General features: G+C 38.4%; 3 protein-coding genes across 3 annotated transcripts in view; 2 read left to right on the forward strand and 1 right to left on the reverse strand.

Annotated features, from left to right (window-relative positions):
* Positions 1-35: 35 nt before the first annotated feature.
* Positions 36-18805, forward strand: UFSP2 (UFM1 specific peptidase 2). Its single transcript, XM_068971269.1, has 12 exons — positions 36-100; positions 2961-3039; positions 5936-6119; positions 6201-6267; positions 8913-9070; positions 9465-9657; positions 11226-11372; positions 11792-11956; positions 12156-12280; positions 13763-13839; positions 14749-14873; positions 18719-18805. Exons 1-12 carry the CDS (start codon positions 98-100, stop codon positions 18803-18805), a joined length of 1410 nt encoding a protein of 469 aa, XP_068827370.1. The 5' UTR covers positions 36-97.
* Positions 18806-18927: 122 nt separating this feature from the next.
* ANKRD37 (ankyrin repeat domain 37) lies at positions 18928-21553 on the reverse strand. The gene is made up of 5 exons (XM_068972062.1): positions 21442-21553; positions 21070-21222; positions 20173-20264; positions 19452-19655; positions 18928-19200 (listed from the first exon to the last, which is right to left on the reverse strand). Coding segments are annotated over exons 1-5 (477 nt in total). The 5' UTR covers positions 21469-21553; the 3' UTR covers positions 18928-19199.
* A 350-nt stretch (positions 21554-21903) lies between these two features.
* LRP2BP (LRP2 binding protein) overlaps positions 21904-25633 on the forward strand; it is a 29131-nt gene continuing 25401 nt past the window's right edge. The window contains exon 1 of the mRNA XM_068971905.1: positions 21904-21936. Coding sequence (XP_068828006.1) covers positions 21904-21936 — 33 coding nt within the window. The remainder of the gene's footprint in view (positions 21937-25633) is intronic.

Consider the following 25633-nt stretch of genomic DNA (forward strand, 5'->3'; position numbering starts at 1 on the left):
GCCCTCCCAAATCCCGCCCCCCGGCGGAACCACTTCCGAGCCAGCCTCCTGAGCGGTGGGTGGACCTCGGTGTTGCTGTCTGCGCCGCGTAGCTGATATGGTGAGTATTACCCCCCCAGCCGGCCACCGACTCCTGTGTGGTCACCTCCGACCTCACTAGCTGCCTGCGAGTGGGGCTCTGCGGCCCTTGAAAGAACTGAGACTGCCGGAGACCGGTGGTCCGGGCCTTGGTCTGGGCCTTCCCGGTAGGGCCGGAGGGAAGCCGCCCCCGGACGACCTTCGGCTGCCCGGCTCCACTGCGCTCCCTGCACCTTTCCCTTGCGCGTGCATTTTGAGAACGAGGGAATCATGAGACGTTTTTGAAGGTTTCGAAGAAAGAGTGGACATGGAAAAGAGAAGAGTAACTTTCCACGTAACTCTTGTTCTCTCGGCAGTGTGGTGGTAACACTTCCCTGGTTTCCCCCTGACTGCTCAGGCAGGTTCTGCTGCAGTCCGGTATCCCTGGATGTGTGTTCAGTACTTTTCTTTACACCCTGTGCTTTGTCCAGAATTTGTATCTCTAGCTTAGAGATGTATTATGAGCTCCAGAGCCTATCTACTAACTGTACCTCCACTTAGTTGGCCCATATATATTTTAAACTCAACAAGTTCAAAACTGACTTAACCATACCCACCTCACCCTGCTCTTCCTCCAGTGACCCCATCTCGGGTCATTGCGCCACCACTCACCGCACCGTTGTTCATGCCGAACACCTGGAAATCATCCTTTACATCGCTCTCTTCGCAGCTCCTGAACATCTGTTCCTTGACCAGATCCTATGGAATCTACAGGGGATTCCCTGATAGCTCAGTTGGTAAAGACTCCGCCTGCAATGCAGGAGACCCCGGTTCAATCCCTGGGTCGGGAAGATCCCTTGGAGAAGGGATAGGCTACCCACTCCAGTATTCTTGGGCTTCCCTTGTGGCTCAGCTGGTTAAGAATCCGCCTGCAACGCGGGAGACCTGGGTTGGGAAGATCCCCTGGAGAAGGGAACAGCTACCCCCTCCAGCATTCTGGCCTGACTGTATAGTCCATGGGGTCACGAAGAGTCGGACACAACTGACACCTAAATGGTTGTCAATCATCACAGTCTCCAATTATTCTTGTCCTTGGCATCATGAGATCCAACCCTCTGCTTTGGTCTCTTAAGTGGTCTTTTAAGCAGGCTTTCACAGTCAGAGCCTCTGCCTGGGAAAGGCTTGGCCACCTTCACCCCTATCTTTACTCTAGAATTTGGAATGTTCTTTGGAGTGTTTCCTTTGGAATACTCTACTTACCCCTCAGATCTCAGTTTAAATATTATTTCTTCAGAGAGAGTCTCAATTCAGAAGTGTAAGGAGATTCTAGTGTGTTCACATAAGATCTCTATGCAGCCTTCAGAACAACCCTGTGATGTATATTTTTCCAGTATTACAGAAAAGACACACTTGAGTGATTAGTTACAAGGTCATACAGAAAGTCACAGTTAAGGGTTGCTGTTGTTAACTTTTATTGTCAGTATCTTTCAGTGCCATTAAATATTTTTTATTCAAATAGGTACATAGTATTTAACCAACTTCTTATACTTTATAGATTCTTATTGATAGCAATTTAGGTGGGATTTTGTTTGTTTTTTGCTGTGATGAACAACAGTATGAGAAGTGGACAGCATTCAAGCTAACTTTGTCCTGAACTTTCTTGATTATTTCTTTAGGATAAATTCCAAGAAGTATAACTGGGGCAAAGGACATGGCCTTTCAATAGGTTATAATTTGGAAAATAGAAGCAGTCACCTTTGGAACAATGTGACAGAATTATAAATGAGAAAAATAGTAATGGTACCTATTTTGAGTATCAAAATTAGTATATGTCCAGTCCTTTAGCATAGTGCCTTCTACTTTTTTAAGAGCTCAGTAAACATACTACTTACTGATTTAGTTAAAAATAGGACTCTTACTGTGTAGTATGGTTCTTCATCTTGTTCAGGGCATATTTTGAGAATCTGATGAAATCTTTGAAACCTTTTCCCAGAGGTTGCCTTCCTCTTTCCCACCCTTCTCCCCAAGCAAAATGATATATCTTTTGTCATATGTCATCAACTACATGAAACTCAACATATGGACCCAAATTAAGAGCTGCTAATAATTTCATTTTACAAGTGCTTTTTTTCCCCTTTATAAGTTGTGTGCATTTTCCTACAGCATTAAATATTCACATAAAGCATGATTTTTCATTGCTATATAATGTTTGTAATTATTTAATTGGTTTCCTCTTGTTGACAGGCTAACATTCGTATACACTAATCTTTGTGTGTTTTGCAGATTTCCTTAGATTAAATTTCTATATGCAGAATTACTAGCCCAAGAATGTGAATGTAAGGCTTTGGATTTTTATTGCTACATCACCCTATGATGAATTCTAAGAGTTTATACTTCCACCATCAGTGATATATTAGTTTCCTCTCATTGTCTTGCCCACCAGTTGTTATCATAATAGGTTCAGTGTTCCTGTCCCATTCTTAAACCATTTCTTGACCGATGATCTTTCCATGGCATTGTTAAACCCTATGATTGTGAAGACTATAATTTAGAAATACTGTCCCAGAGCAGTGTGGTCTGCAACCTTTTTCCTTTAGAATCACTGATATAGAAGAGTTTTTAAATATCCTCCCCAGACCAATTTATCAGAATCTCTGGGAGTGTAGCCTAGGAATGGGTACTTTAAAATCCTCAGGTGATTTCAATGTGGAACAAAGGCTGAGACTCTCTAATACAGAATTTATGGTGTTGTGTTTTTCTCCATAAAGCAAGGAATTAACTCAGAAAATAATTTGAAAAGTCACAGTTAATTTATGCCTTAATCTAAATTCAGTTAGATTCTAATTTATATAAGGATGAGTTTCTTTTGTTTTACAATGAAATTTTGGTTTTATTTGTCTTAGGTTATTTCAGAGACTATGGATATACTCTTCAGAATAAGAGGTGGCCTTGATCTAGCTTTTCAGCTAGCTACTCCTAATGGTAGGTCTTCCAAGATACTCTCCTTTTTTACTATAAAAGCGACAATGAAATATGGTGAGATTCTTCCCATTTTGCAAATGAAACTGAGTGTGAGGGTGAATAAACTGTCTAAAGTCAAATAGTAAGTGATATGAATTGGATTTAGATGCTGCATTCCCCACCACTGCTAGCCCATGGGGCTCCTCTGCACATTAAGGTGTCCCCTTACTTAAGAAGCTTTACTGCCCTCTCCAAGAAAATTGTCACAATAAATATAAATATCCACCCTGAGCATACTGTAAATGAGACAGCTAGACTTACACTTTGCAGACTTAAATAGTATATAACCCTAAGACTCCAGAACCCATTCTCTTGAGGTCATGTGGTTTAGGAATGGCAGGCAGGTTCTATGGGAGAAAAATCAGCAGTGTTGGTATAAACCAAACTCTAGGATGTCTTCCTGTTTCTGACTGCTGCCACAAACCAAGCTAAAGGATATCAGAGGAGGATGACAAGGAGCTGTGTTTGAGATGTGTTTCATTTGAAATGCCACAGTACATCAAGTGTGAATTCGCAGCAGGCAATTGGTAATTTGAGTCTGAAACTTGGGGGAGAGTGGTCAGAATTGGAAATAGAGAACTTAGTATTTCCCAAGGATGATAGTTAATGCCTTGTATTAGATGAAATCACTCAAGAAAAGTATGATCAAGGGTGTCAGGAGCCACAGAGAAGTTCAGAAAGGTGAGGAATAAACAGTGTCAGAGTTCCTTCAAGATCACCAGCTGATGATTATTTACTGGCCCCTTGGAAAGAGGAAGGGAGAGAGTGCAAGGTGGTCTTTCTGACCCATCCCTTCATATTAAAAAATTGTTCTCTGTGTTGGTCCACATCCTGATCCCCACTCCCCAACCAAATAAGTAAGTCTCAAGGACAGAGACTTGGGCATCAGTAAGTTTTTTAGTTGATTCTCTAATGTGCAATCAAGATGAGAATCATTTTGCAAGAACTAAGTCAAACTCGTTTTTAAGCCTATCTTATCAGTAAAGTATTGTTTCTTGGGCTTCCCTGGTGGCTCAGTGGTGAAGAATCTATCCACCAATGCAAGAGACATGGGTTGGATCCCTGAGTTGGGAAGATCCTCTAGAGAAGGAAATGGCAGCTCACTCTGGTATTCTTGCCTGGAAGATCCCATAGACAGGAGCCTGGCAAGGCTGTAGTCCATGGTGTCACAAAGAGCCGGACATGACTTAACTACTGAGCTCCCACACAGTGTGTTACTTGTGTGGATAAAGCCTTACATTTTACAGCTCGCTACAAATTGAAGTTATCCTTTGCTATGAACTTAACTGCAAAGTATAACTGATCTATCAGTCAACAGACATAATGATGTAATTTCAAATGTAAATACGGACTGCACATACTTTTTACCCAAGTAATTGATGTATTTGAGCTTGTCTTCTGACTTTATAGTATTCCCCCTGCTGTACCCAACTCTTTGAAACACTCCTTGAAGGGAATCATTAATGAGGAAATACTGAGAATGGAGGTGCTTAACTTTAAAGACATCACAATTATTTAGATATTTCATGGTCTTCAGGGATGGGCAGAAGGTAATCCAGGAATTATGTTTGTCTTTTGTAGTGAAACTATAAATCTTTAAATTTGGATTTCTGAAACATATTAGGATGCCTTTATATCTGACTTGTTATAAGTAATCTTTCTCTCCCACAACTTCAAGGTATTTATTTATCAAGATATTGATGTGATAATTAAATATTTTAACCACAGAGTTAAATAGGTTTAGGATTTAGGAGTATAAAACTGGGACAAATATTTAAATATTGTCTTCTTCAGATGTATCTTTTTATATAGTTTTGACTCTGGAACCATGAAAATGGTTTTTATATTCAAAAAATTCTATTAAGTAAAAAGGAAATCATTGAAAATGAAGTCAGACAAATACCAGGTTGACGACATACCACATAGAGGGGAAAAGAACGTGAGTTAAGAACACAATACTTTGTACAGTCTTAGTGGGATATAGTTTGAGGAAGAGAACTACTAAGAAATTCAAATCTCACTCGAGTTTTATTTCTGTAAGTAATGTGGTATTTTGAGAGTAATTGGAATCCTCATCCATTGCTGATGGGAGGGTAAAATGATGCAGTTCCTCTAGAAAGCAGTTTGACAGGTCCACAGAAAGAGAGTCACTATATGATCCAGCAGTTCCTTCTGGGTTATTACCTAAAAGAATGAAAGACATATCCACACACTAACTTCTGCACAAATATTTGTAAAACCATTATTCATGATAGCTAAAAGATAGACACAACCCAAATATGTATCAGCTTACAAATGAATAAACAGAGTATATTCTGTTCATATAATAGAATATTATTCAGCTATAAAAAAGAGTGAAGTGCTAATTCCTGCTAGGGATGGATTCACAGTTGGTTGAATCTTGAAAATATTAGGCTGAGTGAAAGAAGCCAGACACAAAAGGCCACAAAATGTGTGATTTTATTCATATGAAGTGTCCAGAGTAAGGCAGTCTATAGAGACCAAAAGTAGGTTAGTGATTGCCATGAGTAAGTGCAGGGGTTTGGGGAGTGACTGCTGGGAAGTCCAGGGTTTATTTGGGGGTGACGGAATGCTCTGGGATTAGATAGTGATGATTGTAAACCTTGTGGTATACTAAAAGCAACTGAATTGTACACATTAAAAGAATGAATTTTCTGGTCTATGAATTTTATCTCCATTTTTTTAAAGACAAAACAAACCTTTTTTACCTTATTGAATCTGAGGAATGGATATTTGGGGTCACTTTTACTGTGCTCTATATCTGTGCTTGGATGCCTTCATGTTGAAAAGTTTACAGTTTTTCATATTAACTTCTATTTGTGTTCTTCTAATTTAGAAATTTTTATCAAGAACGCACTAAAACATGTACTGAGTGACCTGTCAACCAAGCTTTCTTCAGATGCCCTTGTGTTCAGAATTTGCCATAGTTCAGTGTACATATGGCCTAACAGTGACACGAACACCATTCCAGGAGAGCTGACCGATAGTTCTGCCTGTAAGAACATAATGCGCTTTATTCAGTGAGTATGCTTGAAGATTGCTAGAAATGTCTTTACAATATCATTTCATATTATAAATATCTCCGTATATTAAATTTTTAGATTTGAACAGGAAGAAGATACAAAACGAAAGTTCATGAAGAAGAAAGATAAAAAGTTATCAGACATGGTAAGCAAATCACCTGTCTTCTTAGTGATAAAAATTTTCAGCCCTTGAATTTGGAGTTGAGTGAGATCTTAGAAAGTTCTTATTTTTTTTTTTTACAGATCAGATGATTCAAGTCCAGAAAGATTAAGTGACATGCCCAAGGTTATACCTCTGTTTTATATATCTAAACTTTTGTCCTTGAGTATGTTTACAAATTACTTAAAAAGGAATCATTCTGAAACTTGACAGTGACACATTATGCTGTATGAAATAGTAAATGATAAGTGATTTACTTTTCTTCACAGTTTTGGTTCTGTTGACTTTTGAACCAGTATTCTTGAGTATCTGCCACGTGCCACAAACTTTGCCAGGTATTAGAGATGAAAAACAGAGCAGCTACTTCAAGGCAGGAAGCTGTAGAAAGTTAATATTTAATATGACTGTAGCATTTTTCCAGACTAGTAAGAATAATAGAGTGGACATGAGGCTGGAGATGTGGACAGAGACCACTCAGGGGACTCTGAACAAAACCAGTAGCTGTAGTAATAAAGAGAAGGGAATGGATACAAGAAATATTTAGGGAATGAGAAGGATTGTACTTGGAGACTAATTGGATGTGAGATGACCAGCTTCTTGCTTGGATAAAGATGGGAGATGGGGAAGACATGCGGTCAGTGTTGGTCATACTGTTTGAGACACCAGTGAGGTGTCGACCAGAGCTGTGAGATTTTTAAATGTGGAATGTACAAAAAAACTATGGGCTTTGGATAAGGATTTGGAGGAAGGCAATGGCACCCTACTCCAGTACCCTTGCCTGGAAAATCCCATGGACGGAAGAGCCTGGTAGGCTGCAGTCCATGGGGTCGCTAAGAGTCAGACACGACTGAACGACTTCACTTTCACTTTTCACCTTCATGCATTGGAGAAGGAAATGGCAACCCACTCTAGTGTTCTTGCCTGGAGAATCCCAGGGACAGGGGAGCCTGGTGGGCTGCCATCTGTGGGGCCGCACAGAGTCGGACACGACTGAAGCGACTTAGCAGCAGTAGCAGTAGCAGCAGGAGGTTGACATCTTGAGAGTTACAGGTCAGTTATTTTGTAGAATGTTTCTCAGATTGGGTTTGAGTTTGTTCTAGGCCACCTTATGGTAGGTTCAGGTGGTCATTGTTGATAGGAATACCAAAGAAGTAATGATGTCCTCAGCACATCGTATGAAAGAGGCATATACTTAGTTGGTTCTCGTATCAATGACATTAACGTTGATCACTTAATGTGGTAACTGCCACTTTTCTCCACTGTGAGGGTCCTATTTTTTGCCCTGATAATTAGAAGGTATCTTGTGGGAAGATGCTTTGAGTTTATGTATATATCCTATTCCTCCTCAAGTTTTTACCCAACACTTCTAACATCAATTGATAATTGTTGTCAGAATCTAGCATTAATCTGATGGTTACATAGTGGTGATTTTTTTCTAAGTCTTATTTCCTTTTACATTTACAAGATGACTTTGTACTGTAAGGAAGAGCTTTTCCCTTTTGCTGTGTATTAACTGCGTGGAAGCATGGATTCCTGTTTTACGCAATGAGTTGTCTGTTAACTGTCATCAGTTATTTTGATGCTCATATTTTCTAATTTGGCCAAGAGAAACTTTATGCTGGCTCCAATGTCCTCTTGATACTGTACTTTTGAATACTTAGTACTTTCTTCCAAGGATGTTCCAGGTTCACGTACTTTTGCTATTTCATCTCAAGAATCAGCCATTTCCCCAAGGAAGGCAGACATGTATGCACACATACTATACATATAGAACGCACACATCAATATTTACCCATGTAAATCATATACCTCCAGTTCTACTTCAGTCTCACACAATTCCTAACCTTTTCCTGGTGAGAAACCTGGCTTCCAGTACTCTTTAATATTTTGCTAAATTTGTTTAATATACAGAAAGCATTTTCAGAATTGTTTTTCCATACCACTGTCAAAATCAAACCTTCTAATAGAGTTCATTATTAGTATGTCTTTAGAGCAGAGGTATATAGTCATAATATATGTTTAAAAGTTGTCTTTATGTGTGGTATTGTATCTTGTTTATTCATTTTTTTGGAAAATTTTAAATCTATACAAATATAGTACAATGAACCATGGTGAACTCTTAATGCTTCTGGATACATAATCGGTCTGGTTTCATCTTCACTTCCCACTCACTCTATGCCTCTCCTCAGATTATTTTGAAGCAGAGAAGAATTTTTCTTTAAGCTAAAAATTGTGGTTTTAAATAATTTACTGTAATATAGTTTGCTGCTGCTAAGTTGCTTCAGTCGTGTCCAACTCTGTGCGACCCGAGATGGCAGCCCACCAGGCTCCCCCGTCCCTGGGATTCTCCAGGCAAGAACACTGGAATGGGTTGCCGTTTTGTTCTCCAGTGCATGAAGGTGAAAAGTGAAAGTGAAGTCGCTCAGTTGTGTCCGACTCCTAGTGACCCCATGGACTGCAGCCTACCAGGCTCCTCCATCCATGGGATTTGCCAGGCAAGAGTACTGGAGTGGGGTGCCATTGCCTTCTCCAGTAATATAGTTTATATGGTCCTTAAAAAGTCCTTTTACTTACCTTTTATATTATTGTTCAGTGTGCTTTAAGTTAACTATTACTGTTTATCTTTATAGCATCAAATAGTAAATATAGATCTGATGCTGGAAGTGTCAACCCCTCTGGCCGCTGTAACGCCCATTATTGAAAGAGAAAGCGGAGGACACCACTATGTTAGTATGACTTTACCAGTTGATGCAGTTTTATCTGTTGCTCCAGAAGAAACGTGGGGAAAGTAGGTATCTTCTAATACTACTGTCACCTTTAAATGAGGACCCTCCCCCAAAGTAATCAAAGCCCATTTTTAAGTGTCATTGAGGCATATCTAGGGTGGTGGTTGTTCTTTTTTGCTATGATTTACTCCGTGTTTATTATTAAACTAAGAGTCATCTAGTAATTCAGTGTTTATTGAGGAAGTAGGATAATATGCAAAACCTATAGAATTTTCCATTTATCTGCACAGAGGAAATTTAGTTTATTTAACATTAACTTTTTATTATTTAGACTTACTTTAATAAACCCAGTCCTATCAAGGGCATATTAGGAATATATTCACTCTATACTTTCAAGTATCATAACTATTATAACTTTTATTAATGCACTTGTATATTCCACCTCCTCCCCCACAGAGTTCGTAAACTTCTCGTTGATGCAATTCATAATCAACTAACTGATATGGAAAAATGCATTTTGAAATACATGAAAGGAACATCTATTGTGGTTCCTGAACCACTGCACTTTTTACTACCAGGGGAAAAAAATCTTGTAACAATTTCATATCCATCAGGAATTCCAGATGGTCAGCTGCAGGCCTATAGAAAGGTAAAACCAATTCATTCTTAGAAAAATAAAAATATCATTCATTTTGTATTTAATTTTGTGCTTCTAATAAATAGCCAGTGTTTTGTGATTTAATTTTATAAAGTGTGGATGCACACTATTGGCTTTACATCTTATTTGATGTCTATTCTCATGTAACTATTTAAAGTCTTTTAAAAAAATATTATGCTAAATTATATATAACATTTTAATTTCATATATTCAGTGAAGTTCATATGTTATTTTTCTATAGTGAAATTTAAGAATGAAAAGATGCTTACATGCCTAGAGTAGCTGATGAGTGCTATTTAATAACTTCTTTTTCTTTTCCATTACTTGCAGATTTATAAAAAATACAAGATTACAGTTAGAGAAGGGAAATTACATTTTATTCTGTTTCTAATTAGGATTTTTAGTACTACTCCATCCCCCATCTCCCAGGGTCATTTGGGTTTTATTAGAGGCATTTTGAAGAAAACATGATCAGCATTCAAAGAAATGAGATTTATTGGCAGATGACTGGTTTGATAGTGTGTATATATATATATATATTTTTTTTTTTTTTGGTAGTATGTATTTTTTGTTAGTATATATTTTTGATATGTGGCCTTGCCTGCTGCTTCTGCTGCTAAGTTGCTTCAGTCGTGTCTAGCTCTGTGCGACCCCAGAGACGGCAGCCCACCAGGCTCTGCCGCCCCTGGGATTCTCCGGGCAAGAACACTGGAGTGGGTTGCCATTTCCTTCTCCAACGCATGAAAGTGAAACGTGAAAGTGAAGTCGCTCAGTCGTGTCCAACCTAGTACCCATCAAATTATACCATGGAAACATCTTCCCAATCTCTGTCCCTGAAAAGAGATGTAACACTGTAACCCTCTGTGCCTCTCTGAAAGTGCCAAATGAATTGATTTGCAGAGGCAACAGTTACACAAGCTAATGATCTCATTCAAACTGCTCGAATACATAGGAGATATCAAAAAGAAGATGTCAGACTTTCAGAGTAACTATTACATGTTTTTATACATTTAGGAATATGTTACCTTTTAAACATATATGTGTATTTTTATTTTGATGCCATATTGGTCTTTAAACCACCAATTTCCATTCTGTAATCTAATCATTACCCCTTATATTTGTTAAATACTCTAAGCATGATTTTTAAAACTGAAAACCTAAGCATGACTTTTTTGGTATAGTTATATCATTGTTAATTACTCATTTACAAGACTTTCAAAACTAGTCTTTAGCCTGGATTTATTTTAGCAGACTGTGTTACAATAAGTAATTTTAAATTATCTCAGTTCTTTCACTGTAACAAATTATATTCAATTTTCTATAATCTCTTCCAGTTTCTATCCATATACATAGATAAACAAAAATAAATCCTTTTTGGTTTTAGTTTAAATCTCACCCTCTTTGACCTTCAAGAATTAAATCATAGTGTTTGATAACTTGTATAACCAGTATATAGTAAATTTTCTGTTTTGTATCTAGTTTGGGTTTATTTATTGACTAGGAACCTATATCATTTAACCTTTTTTCTCTTATTTCCTGATGATTCTGGTTTTATTTAGGAATTACACGATGTCTTCAATCTGCCTCATGACAGACCTTATTTCAAAAGGTCTAATGCTTATCATTTTCCAGATGAACCATACAAAGATGGTTACATTAGAAATCCACATACTTATCTCAATCCACCTAACATAGAGACTGGTATGGTGAGTTTAGTAATTATTTATACGAGTTGGTTGATCATTAGTGTCATTAGTTGTTTTTTGCTTGTGCCCAGTGGATGTTTGATTATGATTAATTATTTTTTTATTCTCGGCAGGACTTAGGTTGCTAATATTTTGTTAAGATTTTTGCATTTATGTAATGATACTGTCTTATAATCTTATTTTCTCATACTGTTCTTAGTTCACTTTTGTATCAGTAATACACTGATACACTGAAAGAGTTGGAGAGTATTTTTTTTTAATATTTTATAAGGCACTAAAAGTAACAGTCTAGCCCTGAAAACAGTAAATGACTCAAGCATGTGTATGTATATGTTATCTTAATAGATGGTATACATATGTATACATATAACATATACATCTACAATTAATATTTTACTGTGTTTCTTCTTTTTATATAGGTTTACATGGTCCAGGGTACATATGGTTACCATCATTATATGCAGGATCGAATAGATGACAATGGCTGGGGCTGTGCTTATCGGTCTCTGCAGACTATCTGCTCCTGGTTCAAACACCAGGGATACACAGAGAGATCCATTCCAACACACAGAGAAATCCAGCAGGTACAGAACATGCCATTGTGAATTAAATGGACGTTTCATGAACCCTAATATACCATTAAATAATTATACCTACCTCATGGTCCAGACTTACTTCTGTTTTGAAGGGAAAAAACATACATACTGGTAATCAAGGGAAATGCCCTACACATAATTTTTAATAGCTGTCTTGTCTATGATTTTTTTTGTATTTTTAAATAAGGCTCTAGTTGATTCCGGGGACAAACCAGCAGCGTTTGTCGGATCACGGCAGTGGATTGGATCTATCGAGGTACAGCTGGTGCTGAACCATTTGATTGGTGTAACTTCAAAAATACTGTTTGTCAGGTAAGGAAACTTTAAGAAATTTGAGAAATCACTTCAAAGAGAGTTTGTCATTTTTATTAAAAGAAAAAAGTGCATTTTTCCCCCAATTTGTTTTTGCTCTTTCCTCTTCCTCCACATTGCCCCCTTGCTTTATAAACCTCATTTTTTCCAGTCCTAAATTTTTTTGCTGTTATTTTTTAGAAGATGTTGGTGAGTAAACTTTGTGATATGTACTTGTACGATCTAGGCCTAGTCTTAGTCTAGAAGAGGAAAAATTGGAAATATGTCAACTTTGAGTAGTTACAGAAGATCTGGTTTTTTAATGCAGAAGTCATTGAATTCTTGGAAGGGAAAAATCACATATTGATCTATTACCTACCTTTTTGTTTATTCCTACTCTTTTGCTTCCTGAGATCTTAAGAAACTAATCATGTATCCAAATATAATTTTATCTTTTCCTTATCTATTATAATAGGAAATTTTATATAGGAAATAGGAAATTTATAATATAGAAATATAAAATTTATAAATAGGAAATTTTCTTTTCCTTGTCTATTAAAAATAGAATATTAACTATTCTAATCACACTTCTAGTATTAAATATGAGCAAATATTAGATAAGATTGATTTCTATGACCATCTCTAGCTTACTCCTTATATATGAGCTTATGTTTTTAATACATTTATTATGACAACCGTGATAACTATAATGTCATAATCCTTATTGTCCACATACTTTAGTACATCTGATTTCACAGTTGCAATTTGGATTGGATGTGGAAATCAGTGCTAACAAATAAATAATAGATTAAGAAGTGAAGTAGATGGTGATTAAAAAGTGAAAGTTTTGACACATGAAAATGTTGCTTCATGCATTCCTTACGAAGCAAGAGCTAAGGGTTAGTTAGCACCACCTGGCACCTACATTCTAAACAAAGACAAAAATTCATCTATTCATCTTTTCTATTCTCAGAAGTAAACATTGTATGATATTGAAAGATTCCCTAAAAATATGTTGTACTTGAAAACGTTTTGCAGTTTTCACACTGGCTTCATAGACATTGTCTGTTTTAGTCCTGGAATCTCCTGTCACATAGAATGGCAGGTATTTTTGGTCCCAGATTAAAGATGAGGAATTACAGGCTCAGAGGTTGATGGTAAGAAGACAAAATCTCAGGATTTAAAACCTATCCTTCTGAAATTAAATCCACCCATAAGAATCCCCTCAGTATCAAAATGACCACTTTCAATCTTAGGTTAAAAATCCAGAACCTTCTTTATGCAGTTCTAGAAGCAAAGAATCAAGATCTTCTTTCCTAGCTCATTTAGTGACCTTAAATATTTAGAGGTTGTATTGCTTTAAATTGCTCTCAGTTCCCTACCACTTAATTTTACTTAAATATATATCTATATTTTTAATAACCAAAAAGATAGAAAACATTACTTCCCAAGCTCATTTGATCTTCAGAATAGTTCATCTGATAGAAACTGGTTTCTTTCTAGCCAAGGTTCTGAAATGGCCTCTCAGGGACGGGAACTGGCTAATCATTTCCAGAGTGAAGGAACTCCAATAATGACTGGTAAGATGTTTTGGAATCTTGTGTCCTTTTGGTAGATGGAGAATATGTGAAACTTATCATTAATGTAAATACGTAATGGCACATAATATCAGTCCTTTGTAAACATATTAAAATTAGCTTTTACATCATGCATACTGACCTCTGGATATTTTTTAAAATTTCCAAGGTGGGAGGAAAGTTATAAAAAAGATTATAATAACTAGAAGTAGTAAAGGCTAAGAAGAGATTTGATAACTGTGTTCAAATAGACTTCAGAGCAGATTGGAAAAGAGACAGTGGTCACTCAGTATAGCGTCGGAAGTCATGGCTGTCAGGAACTTGGCTTGCTGTGTGACATTATGCAAATTGCTTAACCTCTCTGGGCTTTCTTTGTAAAATAAGAGAATTAGATTAGCTAATCTAAAGATTCACAATTCTATGAGAAATAAGACTTGTCCTGGGTGACAGAAGGCAAGCTAAGACTGGTATGTAAGAAATGCAGGTAGGCAGATGTCAACAAACTACAGAAAGTACTGACTGAGTAGACAGGCTGCACCATTGGAGGCACTCAGAGCAGAGATAACGTGGCTTGTCTGCTGAGAGAGGCACCAACAGCAATGATTGTCACCCTGCTGTGAGGAGTTTAGACCCTCTCTGGCCCTTTTTAAATCCAATTTAGGTAATTCCATGAATATTAAAGTGACATAGAAACCTAATATGATTATAGATGTGATTGTATCTTTTCTGTCCTAAAGATGTGATTTTGTCTTTTTGGAGTATATTTGACATTATGTCTTTTCCAGTTTAGGGCAATCAATTTTAATATTATGTTAGATCAATTCATAAGCAAAATAATCTTTTTCAACTGAAATTGAATGGAAAGTTGAGACTAATATATGCCCTCTCATTTCTTTATTTCCTTTTCTATAGGGGGAGGAGTTTTGGCTCACACAATACTAGGAGTTGCATGGAATGAAATTACAGGACAGATAAAATTTCTGATTTTAGATCCACATTATACAGGTGCTGAAGATCTGCAGGTTATTTTGGAAAAGGTAAGTGTCTGTTTAACAAATAAATACAAGGAAAAGAACCCAAAACTAGGAGGGAGAACTGGAAGCTAACAGAAAGATGGATTGTAAACTGAGAACAGAGATCCTCACTATAAGGAAAGACTCTAAGCCTGTGATGAGTAACTCTCTCTAGGTATGAAGGCCAGGGGGGAACTAAAGTAATAGAATACGAAACTCATAAATATATTCCTTTGGAGACTTTACAGCATTTTGTGAATATAGTGAGATTTATCAATGCCTCAAAAAAGAGTGAAATATATAATGTTTATAATTTTCAAATTAACCAAAAATTGGCAGTATGATGGACATTATGGAGACTTGGCTGCTTTTATATATATATATATATTTTTTTTTTTTTTACATATAACTTAATCTCATTCTATGAAAGATTTGAATTTGAAACAAATTTAAGAATATTTGTTAATGCTTAAACTACCAGCTCGGAGAAGGCAATGGCACCCTACTCCAGTACTCTTGCCTGGAAAATCCCACGGACAGAGGAGCCTGGTAGGCCGCAGTCCATGGGGTCACTAAGAGTCAGACACGACTGAGCAACTTCACTTTCACTTTTCATTTTCATGCATTGGAGAAGGAAATGGCAACCCACTCCAGTGTTCTTACCTGGAGAATCCCAGGGACGGGGGAGCCTGGTGGGCTGCCATCTATGGGGTCACACAGAGTCGGACACCACTGAAGCGACTTAGCAGCAGCAGCAAACTACCAGCTAAAGGAGGTATAAATTTATGTTACTTTATAGGCAACTAATTCAGATTTAGTACTGAGTTTTAATTAGAAATTAGTACTAAATTTCCATGAAACCCGTACTAAATCTTTTGGAGGCAAGTGTTATACGACACAACTTGAATTTTTAAAATGTTTCATATTTTTTGCCAAGTAAGTCATTAGTACCAATAAAAAGATTTCTTAAATCAGAAATACTAGGGAATTCTGGGGAAATGGATGGTTTAACATTGAAATTCACTTATGAGAGATCTTCATAACTGAATAGCTATATGAGATTAGTAAAACCCTATGGATGAGATGTTTATGTAAAGAGTTTTTAGTGTTTTATGTAGCTGAACTCTTATATCCCCACTTTAGTAAAGTCTTTTGCCAATTATTGGAGCATCTATAAGTACAAACAGAATATAAACACATTCTTAAAATTTTAAATGCCACATACACACAGTTTTCTCTTTCAAGGCATTTGGATTTCTATGACATGTTCCTGGCTGGTATACATATCTTCCTGAAAGTAGGAGCAATTTCTGTAGCAAAGTGTTCATTCATTGGACATTCATTAAGTACCTAATATTTACCATCCACTATCCTAAGCACTGGGGGTATTAAAATGGATCTTTAGAAGGACAAAGGAGAGTCCATAAAGGGCTGCTGCTGCTAAGTCGCTTCAGTCGCATCTGACTCTGTGTGACCTCATAGACAGCAGCCACCAGGCTCCTCCATCCCTGGGATTGTCTAGGCAAGAATACTGGAGTGGGTTGCCATTTCCTTCTCCAGTGCATGAAAGTGAAAAGTGAAAGTGCAGATGCTCAGTCATGTCCGACTCTTGGTGACCCCATGGACCGCAGCCTACCAGGCTCCTCTGTCCGTGGGATTTTCCAGGCAAGAGTACTGGAGTGGGCTGCTATTTCCTCCTCCACCATAAAGGATTCCTTCCTCCCAAAAATATGGTCTTTGGTGGCGCTTACAAGGCTGCCCCTGCAAAGGGATCACTCTAAGTGAAAGGAAAGCTGGGCATTTTCTGAGAACTGTGACATTTTTAACATGACTTGAGATGGTGGAGAGGGGTGGCTGATGGCTGGAGGGATCTGCAGGAGCTAAGTCAGGATGGCCACTGAGAGCCAGGCTGAGACACACGCGTTCAGATTTTATCTTAAAGGCACTGAGAAGCCTTACAGCTGCTATAACGGAACACTGTAGAGGGAGCAGCTTCCAGTAGCGGAGATTTACTTCTCAGAGTTCTGGAGGCTGGGAAATCCAGGATGGAGGTGCCGGCTGATTTGGTGGGTGGTGAGGCCCACTTTCTAGTTCAAAGATGGCAGACTTCCTCACTGTCCCCACGTGGTATAAGGGATGAGGGAGCTCTCTGGGCACCCTAATGATGGCTCTATTGTCATTAAAGCCACTTCAGATGCCAGCACATTGGAGATTAGGGTTCATCATACAAGTCTTAGACACATTCAGTCTATGTCAGGGGCCGGAGGGATCATCCTCCCTCTGCCTGACCTCTACCCACTTGGGGAGCTTTCCTGTGTAAGTTCCCTAAGCCAGTCACCTCAAAAGAAAGGCGTCCAGCTCCTCTCCTTACCCCCACAGTTGCTGGTTTGGGCACCGTCTCTACCCACTTCTCTTGAAAAAAATTTGAGACCAGTTACCTAGAGATGACCCATATGTGTGGAAGATTAAAACAGAAAGTGTAAGCCTTTTTCTATCATTAGGAAAACAGATTTTAGGACATGAAATTCATTAGAGAAAGTTTTGCTGAGAAAATGAGATGATAAAAAGAATTTTAAAGAAACAACTCTCAATGGAAATAAATGAGACTTAATTGGTGGTATCTGTAGGCAGGGGGAACAGAACTGATAGAGGACTTTTTAATTTTTACTTTCACCTCATTTGAATTTTTTTATGTGTATCTTATTTTTGCAATCAGAAAAATAATAAAGACCTAAAGAGCATCTCTACTCAACCCTCTCCCCTCCACACTGAAAAACTGGCTAACAGACCATCTTCCTCTGTAGGAACTATGACCTTTGACTTCAGGTCCCTGCCAGAATGCCCAGCAGCCTCCTAGTTAGGTGGGCTTCCCTGATAACTCAAGTGGTAAAGAATCTGCCTACCAATGCAGGAGACACAGGAGACTCGGGTTCCATCTCTGGCTTGGGAAGATCCCTGGAGGAGGAAATGGCAACCCACTCCAGTACTCTTGCCTGGAAAATCCCATGGACAGAGGAGCCAGGTAGGGTCCATGGGGTCACGAGAGTAGGTCATGACTGAGCACGCACTCATACACTCCCAGCTAGGTAGGGTAAAGGAGCAAGACCACTGCCTGTCACTCAACGCAATGACATTTTGAGTCCTCACTGAACAAGTATGTGTAAGCAAGCATTTCATTTCAGAATGATGTAAACTCAGACAAGTCATTAGCTGGGTCTTTAAGAAAATAAATCAATGGCCCTAGAAGAAATTTGATGAACTTAACTATATTCACAATGAAATGTTGTTTGAAAGTAATTTTATCTGCTGGAAAAAAGGATTAATACTGACATGAAGCTAGGAAGTGGCAGTCATTACGGCCTGAGAAAAATGAAGAATGTAGAATGCAACTCCCAAGGGCAGGTTCAGATTCCTTTACTATCTGGTATTACTGCTGAGATGCCACTGCTGGGAAATCAGTGGTTGAGGAGGCGCACTTGCAATGAAAAGGCTCATAGGCTTTCTCACTGTCTCTACAGTCTTCCATGGGACCGATGGCAGTTAAATTATCACATGCCATCAACTACCAGAATTATAAAACCATACATCTTAAAAATCAGTAAAATATGACATTGAGTAATAGTACCATAATGAAGGTTTTCCTTTTTAAAATGATTCCTATGATTAAATATCATAGAATTAAAAATTTTTTAACTCTATATGAAATGAACCCAAATAAGTACTTTTCTGTGCTTAATAGGAATTCAGATACTTGCACTGTATAGGTATTTACAGTCTTACTGCAAGATTCAGTTGTCAAATGTTACAATTTCAATTATGTAGTCCTGTAACTTCTTAAAAGGTTTTCCTTTCCCTTCTCCCACATCTAGGGCTGGTGTGGATGGAAGGGCCCAGAGTTTTGGAACAAGGATGCTTACTATAACTTATGTCTCCCTCAGCGACCAAATACTATTTAAAATATCTTGGACTCAAAGACTGTAGTAAAGTTTTACTTTGTAACTTTGTTGATAAAGAATAAATTTAATTTCAAATTTGATGGTTTTTATGAATTTTTTAATTTCAGGTTTGATGGTTTTTATGAGTTTTTCCAAAGGTGGTAAATATCACGAAGAAAACAATTTATTGTTTAGACATTCTTTTAAGAAGTTAAGAGACAAAGCATGCACAACTGGAACATTATAGGCATGTAAATACATGTATTCTTGAACGTTATCTTCGCTTAGAAGAAAGGTTTCCTCCTTCTTAGAAGGAGTTTAGACACACTTGATGAGCCTGAAGCCACAGCTTTTAGCTGAACGGTAAACCTGCATGAAGTGAAGACCTTCTCCACACCTCTTCATGACCAATACATCTGTTGTTGAAAAACATATTAACATTAAAACTCTTTTTTAAAAAGGTTTCCTCCCCAATCTTCCACCACGCAGGACAATTTTTGGTCTCTAAAGTCAAGTAGTAGTTACTACATCCAGTATTAAAATGTGTTAATGAGAATGAAAAGATACATAAAACATAAGACTGGCAATATTTAAATGAAACAATAAATTCTGTTTTAAAAAGAAGAAATCCTTAAGAGAGGAAGAACGAAGAAACTGAATTACTTACCAACACTTCCTTTTCCCACTTGTATTTTCCTCACTTCCCAAACTTCGTTTCTGTGTGAGCACTTGAACACAATGATCTTTATTGGGGTGTTCCCTTGATTTTATTGTCTGCATACATTTAATTGTTGTAAGAAACTTGGCACATTCTGGAAATCCACATGACCAAGCAAGATCTTCAGCTGTTTGCCCATTCTTATTACATAAACTAAGACAAAAAAAAAAAAAAACGTGTTCAAGTAAAAGTTGACAGTTGTTTAGCCTTTTTAAAATATATTTCTAACAAAGGTGCTTTGGGCGCATACAAACGTTGGTTGCAGAATAAAAGAGGTAAAGGAAGCACAGAGGAATTCCATGTTTGCTCACTATTTGTCCTTGGCACAGAGGACAGCACAGAATGGGCACTTCATTTCTGCACAAATAAGTATTCTGTTTTCAATACAATGAGTGTGTACACAAAGGAAGTCAGTGAGAACATCTATAGAATGGATTTTTTAAAACTAAGATGTAATACTGCCATGACATATGAAAAGAACTGCACCTCTGATTGCTTAGGATCCATTTTTTAATTTACTTGAGTAGTATCAGGTAATCATTAACAGCCTAAGTTAACATTTAAATGGTTCCACTACATTATCAGTTAGGCAAGCATCATGTAATTGAGCTGCAGGAGTCTGATTAACCCAAGAAAATATAACACTTGAAGTCACTGATTCCATACTCACTCAATTTGGGCATCACTGGCTACAAGCAGGCTGAGGCATTCCATGCTTCCAACTCTTGCTGCCTTGTGTAGTGGAGCTTCTCCAAAAACATCCTTACAGACAAGACAGCATATTTTAGTCTCCCTAAAACACTCTTGTGGAAGTTGATGAGTGAGGTTTATTGCTTGAGGAAGCTATTTGAGGAAGTAGGGTTAGAACTGCATTGTACTGGACTGAATCTTTTCTTTTTTAAAATAAAGTTCACTTGGTGCCCTATTAAATATAGAATTGTCACTAATAAAAGCATGTGCAGTCATAGCTACATACATTAAATTTTAAGTGATTAAAAGCAAAATAGAATCCTACAGAAGTAAAAATTACAATTTAAAATTTAACATTCAATGGAAGATGCAAACTACCCTAAGTTCTATAAGGAATTATATTGATTGTGAGTATGTCTTACAGGTTGTGCTACCCTGAGACTTAATTTTGTAATGGAGCAGTTCGTTTGGAAATGAATGGTAGACCCTGGAAATGTCTGATGTAGTAGCCAGCAGCCATCTATCTGGCTAATGAGTACCTAAAATGTGGCTAGTCTGAACTGAAATGTGCTGTCAATGTAAAATACACGGAGGGTGAGAAGTCATGTCCTATATATATATCAGTTATGTTTTATATTGATTACACATGAAATAATATTTTTGATTAATTGGGTCAGTTTACTAAAATGTTTCGCTTCATTAATGTGGCTACTGGAAAATTGTAAAGTTACATAGTGTCTCACACTTCTATGGGCATCGCTGTACTAATCATGTTTCTAACAACTGAAACGACAATATCTTGATGTCTAAGAAATGTTTGTGTGGATTTGGGGTGAAGGGGAGGGTTGCACACGGCAACAATCAGTTACCTAGTTACCTGCTGGTTGAGGTCAGCGCCCGTCTGCAGCTGCCAGAGAAGAAAGCAAGCAAGGCCGCCACCTGCAGCCAAGTGGACAGGCGACTGCTCGCAGGAATCCGGGGGTGCGTTAACGGAGGCCCCGGTCTCCAGCAGATGCTTCAGACTATCCACCTGCGAGAAAAGAACAGCTCCAGCACCCCTTCTCGCTTTTGTCCAGGCTCCTGCCCTCCGGGGATTGAAATCCTCCGCTACTCCAAAAACCCTCCAACTCTGAAGAGGCTTGACTTGGCAGCGCCAAGTGGTCAGTACACCCTCACCCTATCTAGCCCTCTCTAGAAGACAGACATCTGGACGCTTAAGCCTGCCGGACAAAAGCAGCCTGAGTCTCACCTCTGGGTTGCAATCGAGCAGCAGCATCTCCCGCCTAAAGTAGAGGACAGGCGTCCTTGGGAGAGCTGAGCAGTGCGGCGCTCGCTGCAGACGGACAGGTTAAGAGTGGACAGGCAGCCCGAGAGCCGGAGAATTTAAAAGATCACCAGAGCCAGGGAGCTAGCCCCTCCCCACCGTGCCCCAGCTGCGGCTAGGCCTGAGCAGCCCAACCCTAGGCTGTCAGCCTTTCTCCGCCCAGCAGTAGCCGCACGTACACAAACAGTAGCACGTGTAACCTGGAGCCCAGTGAGGCTGGCTGGGGCAGGGTTGAGGAGGCAGCGAGGATGCGCCAGCTGATTGGCCAAGGGGAGGTGTCAGGCCCGCCCACCTTGGGGCGGAGCCCTGAGGCCGTTCCCTCCCAGGCCTCGTTACGCGTGCGCCATGAAGGACCGGAGTCGGGAATGCTGTGTTTCACCCGCCGCCATGAGGAGCTCAGAGTTCGGCACGTCTCACGCTGCTTGTGCCTACCTCATTAGTCCCTCTGGGGAAGCGGAAGTCGCGGGTGGAGGTTTTGGTTTCTGCTAGCGCGCACGTAACCAGGAAATGAGGGAGCTACCAGGATCTTGATCTTGGGCGGCAACGCAACCTTTAGAAGCTGCTACTGCGCTTGGTGCTGGACCCCCGCGGCCCCAGCCTCTGGCTCCTGAGGAAAGAAAGTTCTTTCTGAGTCATCGTGTTCAAAGCCGCCCCAGGCTTGCCTCTGTCCCTCAGGCCCTGGACATTTAGGAAAGCTAGAGCGGGTGGTGGTGGAGGGGCGGTTAACATGAGCCAAGGGGCTAGGTTTTCCCACAGGACTGCTTCACCCACACCCCAAAATGACACCATGCCCTTTCCGGGAGTGACATAAAGTGAGCCTGCCATTGTAATATGGCCCCTCAGAGACAGGTCAGGTACAGTGCTGGACTTGCGGCCTGGGGAAGTGGTGGTCCCAGCTCTTAGCCCTGAGCTCGCTGAGCCTGGAGCCCCGCACTCAGGCCATGGATGTTTATGACCACTGGGGCTCTTCCCCGTGGGCAGGGCTGACCGTACCTCAGAAAATTGTAGAAACAAGACATCCTGACTTCAAAGCCATAGCCATTGACCGTGTATTTTTATGTCTGGACAGTTCCTAAGCACTTTTTTTTCTTCCCCAGGTTAATCTAGCTAAAAGCTAAAGTTCCAACCATGTATTTATTTTCCCTGATATCTTAATCTATTCCCCTCTATGTGCTGGTACCTTTTGAGAGCAAGACTGAGTTTATTCTGTTTTTGGAGAACAAGCTCAGTGTCCTCTGAAGATAGATGGGTGGCCTTTTTGTTCTAATTTTGGTTACAGTTTCTTATTTTGTAATAAGAGCCATAAACTAATTTTTCAGTGATTTATATTACCAGATTTATGCAGTTGATCCAAGGTGTCGACTTAGAGAAAAATGTACAGCATGAGAGGTGTGAGTTAAAGTTTATTCAGGGTTTTACTGAGGACTGTAGCCCCAGAGACAGCCTTCAGATAGCACTGAGGAACTACGCCAAAGAGGTGGGAGTGGGGAAGCTAGTTTATATGTGATTTTTTTGATGTTAAGGAGTACATACAGTCAACATGTATCTTGGTAAAAGATCACTGCTAGTTACAAAGAACAGATATTTCAGGTTAATGATTATAGTGCTTTTCTATGTATGGGAAGCAGAGTTCATTAAAATTCTTCAGGAAATGCATTTAACTAAGGGCCTGGTTGTCCAAAGCACAGAGCATCCCCTTTTCATCTTTTATTTCCTCTGTCTGAAGCACTGAGTGCACCTCCTGTTATCACCTTAGTCTCTTCATCTGAAGTATCCAGTGCCTTGCTGCCTAAGACTTGGTGAGCAAAATTCTCTTTTCTTTTGTTTGCAAAGGGGTAGTTTTAAACATCTTTGTTTATATGTGTACTTAAGCATATACACACACACACACTTATATTCAAACATGTATAGAATCATGCTTGTGTTCTTTTTTTAAATTTAAACTATTCACAGTACTTTTTGTGCTGTTTAAAGACTGTCAGAGATATATGAGAACACATGTCCATATTGCCAGTTTTCCTTTTCTCGTGTTTTTCTAGATAAGCACTATTTTTCAAAGCATATAATTAAGCTTCAAGTTTGCACGATGTTCATTTTCAAGAATTCCTAACTAATACAAGGTGTCATCAAAGAAGTTCTTAGAGTTCTAAAACATACGTTTTGCAGTTAACATATGAAATGGAATATTTGTGTGATACATGCACCTCCACATTACATCCTTTTTCTTGAAAACAAGATTCTGTTCAGCATGCATTAAATCTGGTACTTATTGTTAACTTCCTGTGACATATTTAAATTTCACAAGGAATTTTGTGAGTAGTTTTTAAAGCTTTTGTCCCTTTAATCACTGCATAGGTCCATCGCTCATAATGTTTCCAGACAACTCTTTATGTCTCAGCTATGTCTCAGCTAAGTATCTGATTTACTCTTAGGAATGGGCCTAAAAGCTTTCTGAAAACTGAAAAGAGCTGGTGGAGTACAGAAGTATACAGAATAAATACATTCAGAGAACAATATCTTTTTTTCTTTTGTTTTTCTTTTTTGTTGTTTTTTTTATTTTTAAATTTTTATTAGAGTATAGTTGATTCACAATATTGTGTTAGTCTCAGGTATACAGCAAAGTAAATCAGTTATACATATACAGATATCCACTCTTTGTTTCTTTTTCCACATGGGCTATTAAAGAGTATTGAGTAGAGTTCCCTGTTCTATGTAGTAGGTTCTTTATTATCTATTTTATATAGAGTAGTGTGTGTATACTACAAGCCCCATCTCCCAATTTATCCCTTCCTCACTTATCCCTTGGTAACCATAAGTCTGTTTTCTAAATCTGTTACTCTACTTCTGTTTTGTCAATTAAGTTCATTTATACCTGTGTGTGTGTGTGTGTGTGTGTGACTAGGGGACAGTATCTTACTGGCAAGGGACTAGAGATTTTACAGAACATATAGCAGGTGGGATCAATTTTCTAAAGTGGTAGATGGTCTAAGAAGCATATGGAGTAGTCACTCTTCTAAGCATCGCCAATTCTACTTATGTGTAGTTTGCTGGTAGTTGTGTTTCCAGAAGGGTGTCATTTAGAGTGAGTTTAAAAAAAAAAAAAGGTTGAATGATGACTAAGTGACCAAATGAGTGAAAGATGTGTGGACTAAGACTTGAAGGGTAAGAGTTTGCTAGGTCATCCAGAAGAGGAAGAGAATTTATAAGAAGTGTTAAATAGCTTCCAGTGTTGAGAACTGTGTGTAATTCAGCCTGGTTGCAATATATGTTACACATATAGCAGTGATGTGAAATAAAGATATACAAATGGGAAGTTATATTAAGTGACCACTAATGTCTATTCCAATATGTTATTGTGTTGAGGTACATTGACATTAATTGGGCACTTATTATGCCCCATGGTTAATACAGATAGGAAAGGAAACTGATACTTAGGGAGATTTCTATAACTTATCTAAGATCATATCATTATTAAGGAGTGGAGCTGGAACTCAGGCAATTTGACTGCAGAGCCCACATTCTTATACCTATATTTTAAAGAATTGTGGTCATCTTTGGTAGTTCAAAGCTACTAAGATTGACTGCTTTAAAGCAAAATGAAGTCCTCAGAGAAGATTACTACAATCCATTGAAAAACACTCTTAATGATGACTTAATGTAGCCTTGTTTCTAGAACTGAATCTCCCACAGTGCTTAGTCCAATGCCTTCTATTCAAGGAGTTCCTTTTTAATGAATGAATGAATACATGCCAATTGGTGAAAATTATTAAAGTATTTGGTGGACAGGCTAATTAATTAGATTAGGCTAATTTCATCTATTTCCTGTTTGCCTTTATTGGCCAAAAAGATGACAAGAAAACATTCCCTAAATGCATAGCATTGAAAGGAGTAGTAATTGGGAATAGCTTCTAATCCCCATTTATCACTATTATGTAATATTTAATTACATTGTATACATTTAGCAATAATGCTATAGAGAACTTTAGCTCTAAAGCAAATGAAGAAATATAAAGTAAAACTAAAATTCTCAATAGTTTACTTGGTTTCACATGTATTATTTAGATCTCTTGAGAACTGTATAACCCCCAAACATATTCAAGTAATATTCCTCAGACAT

The sequence above is a fragment of the Capricornis sumatraensis genome, chromosome 4, assembly GCF_032405125.1.
Source record: "Capricornis sumatraensis isolate serow.1 chromosome 4, serow.2, whole genome shotgun sequence".
Taxonomy (NCBI): domain Eukaryota; kingdom Metazoa; phylum Chordata; class Mammalia; order Artiodactyla; family Bovidae; genus Capricornis; species Capricornis sumatraensis.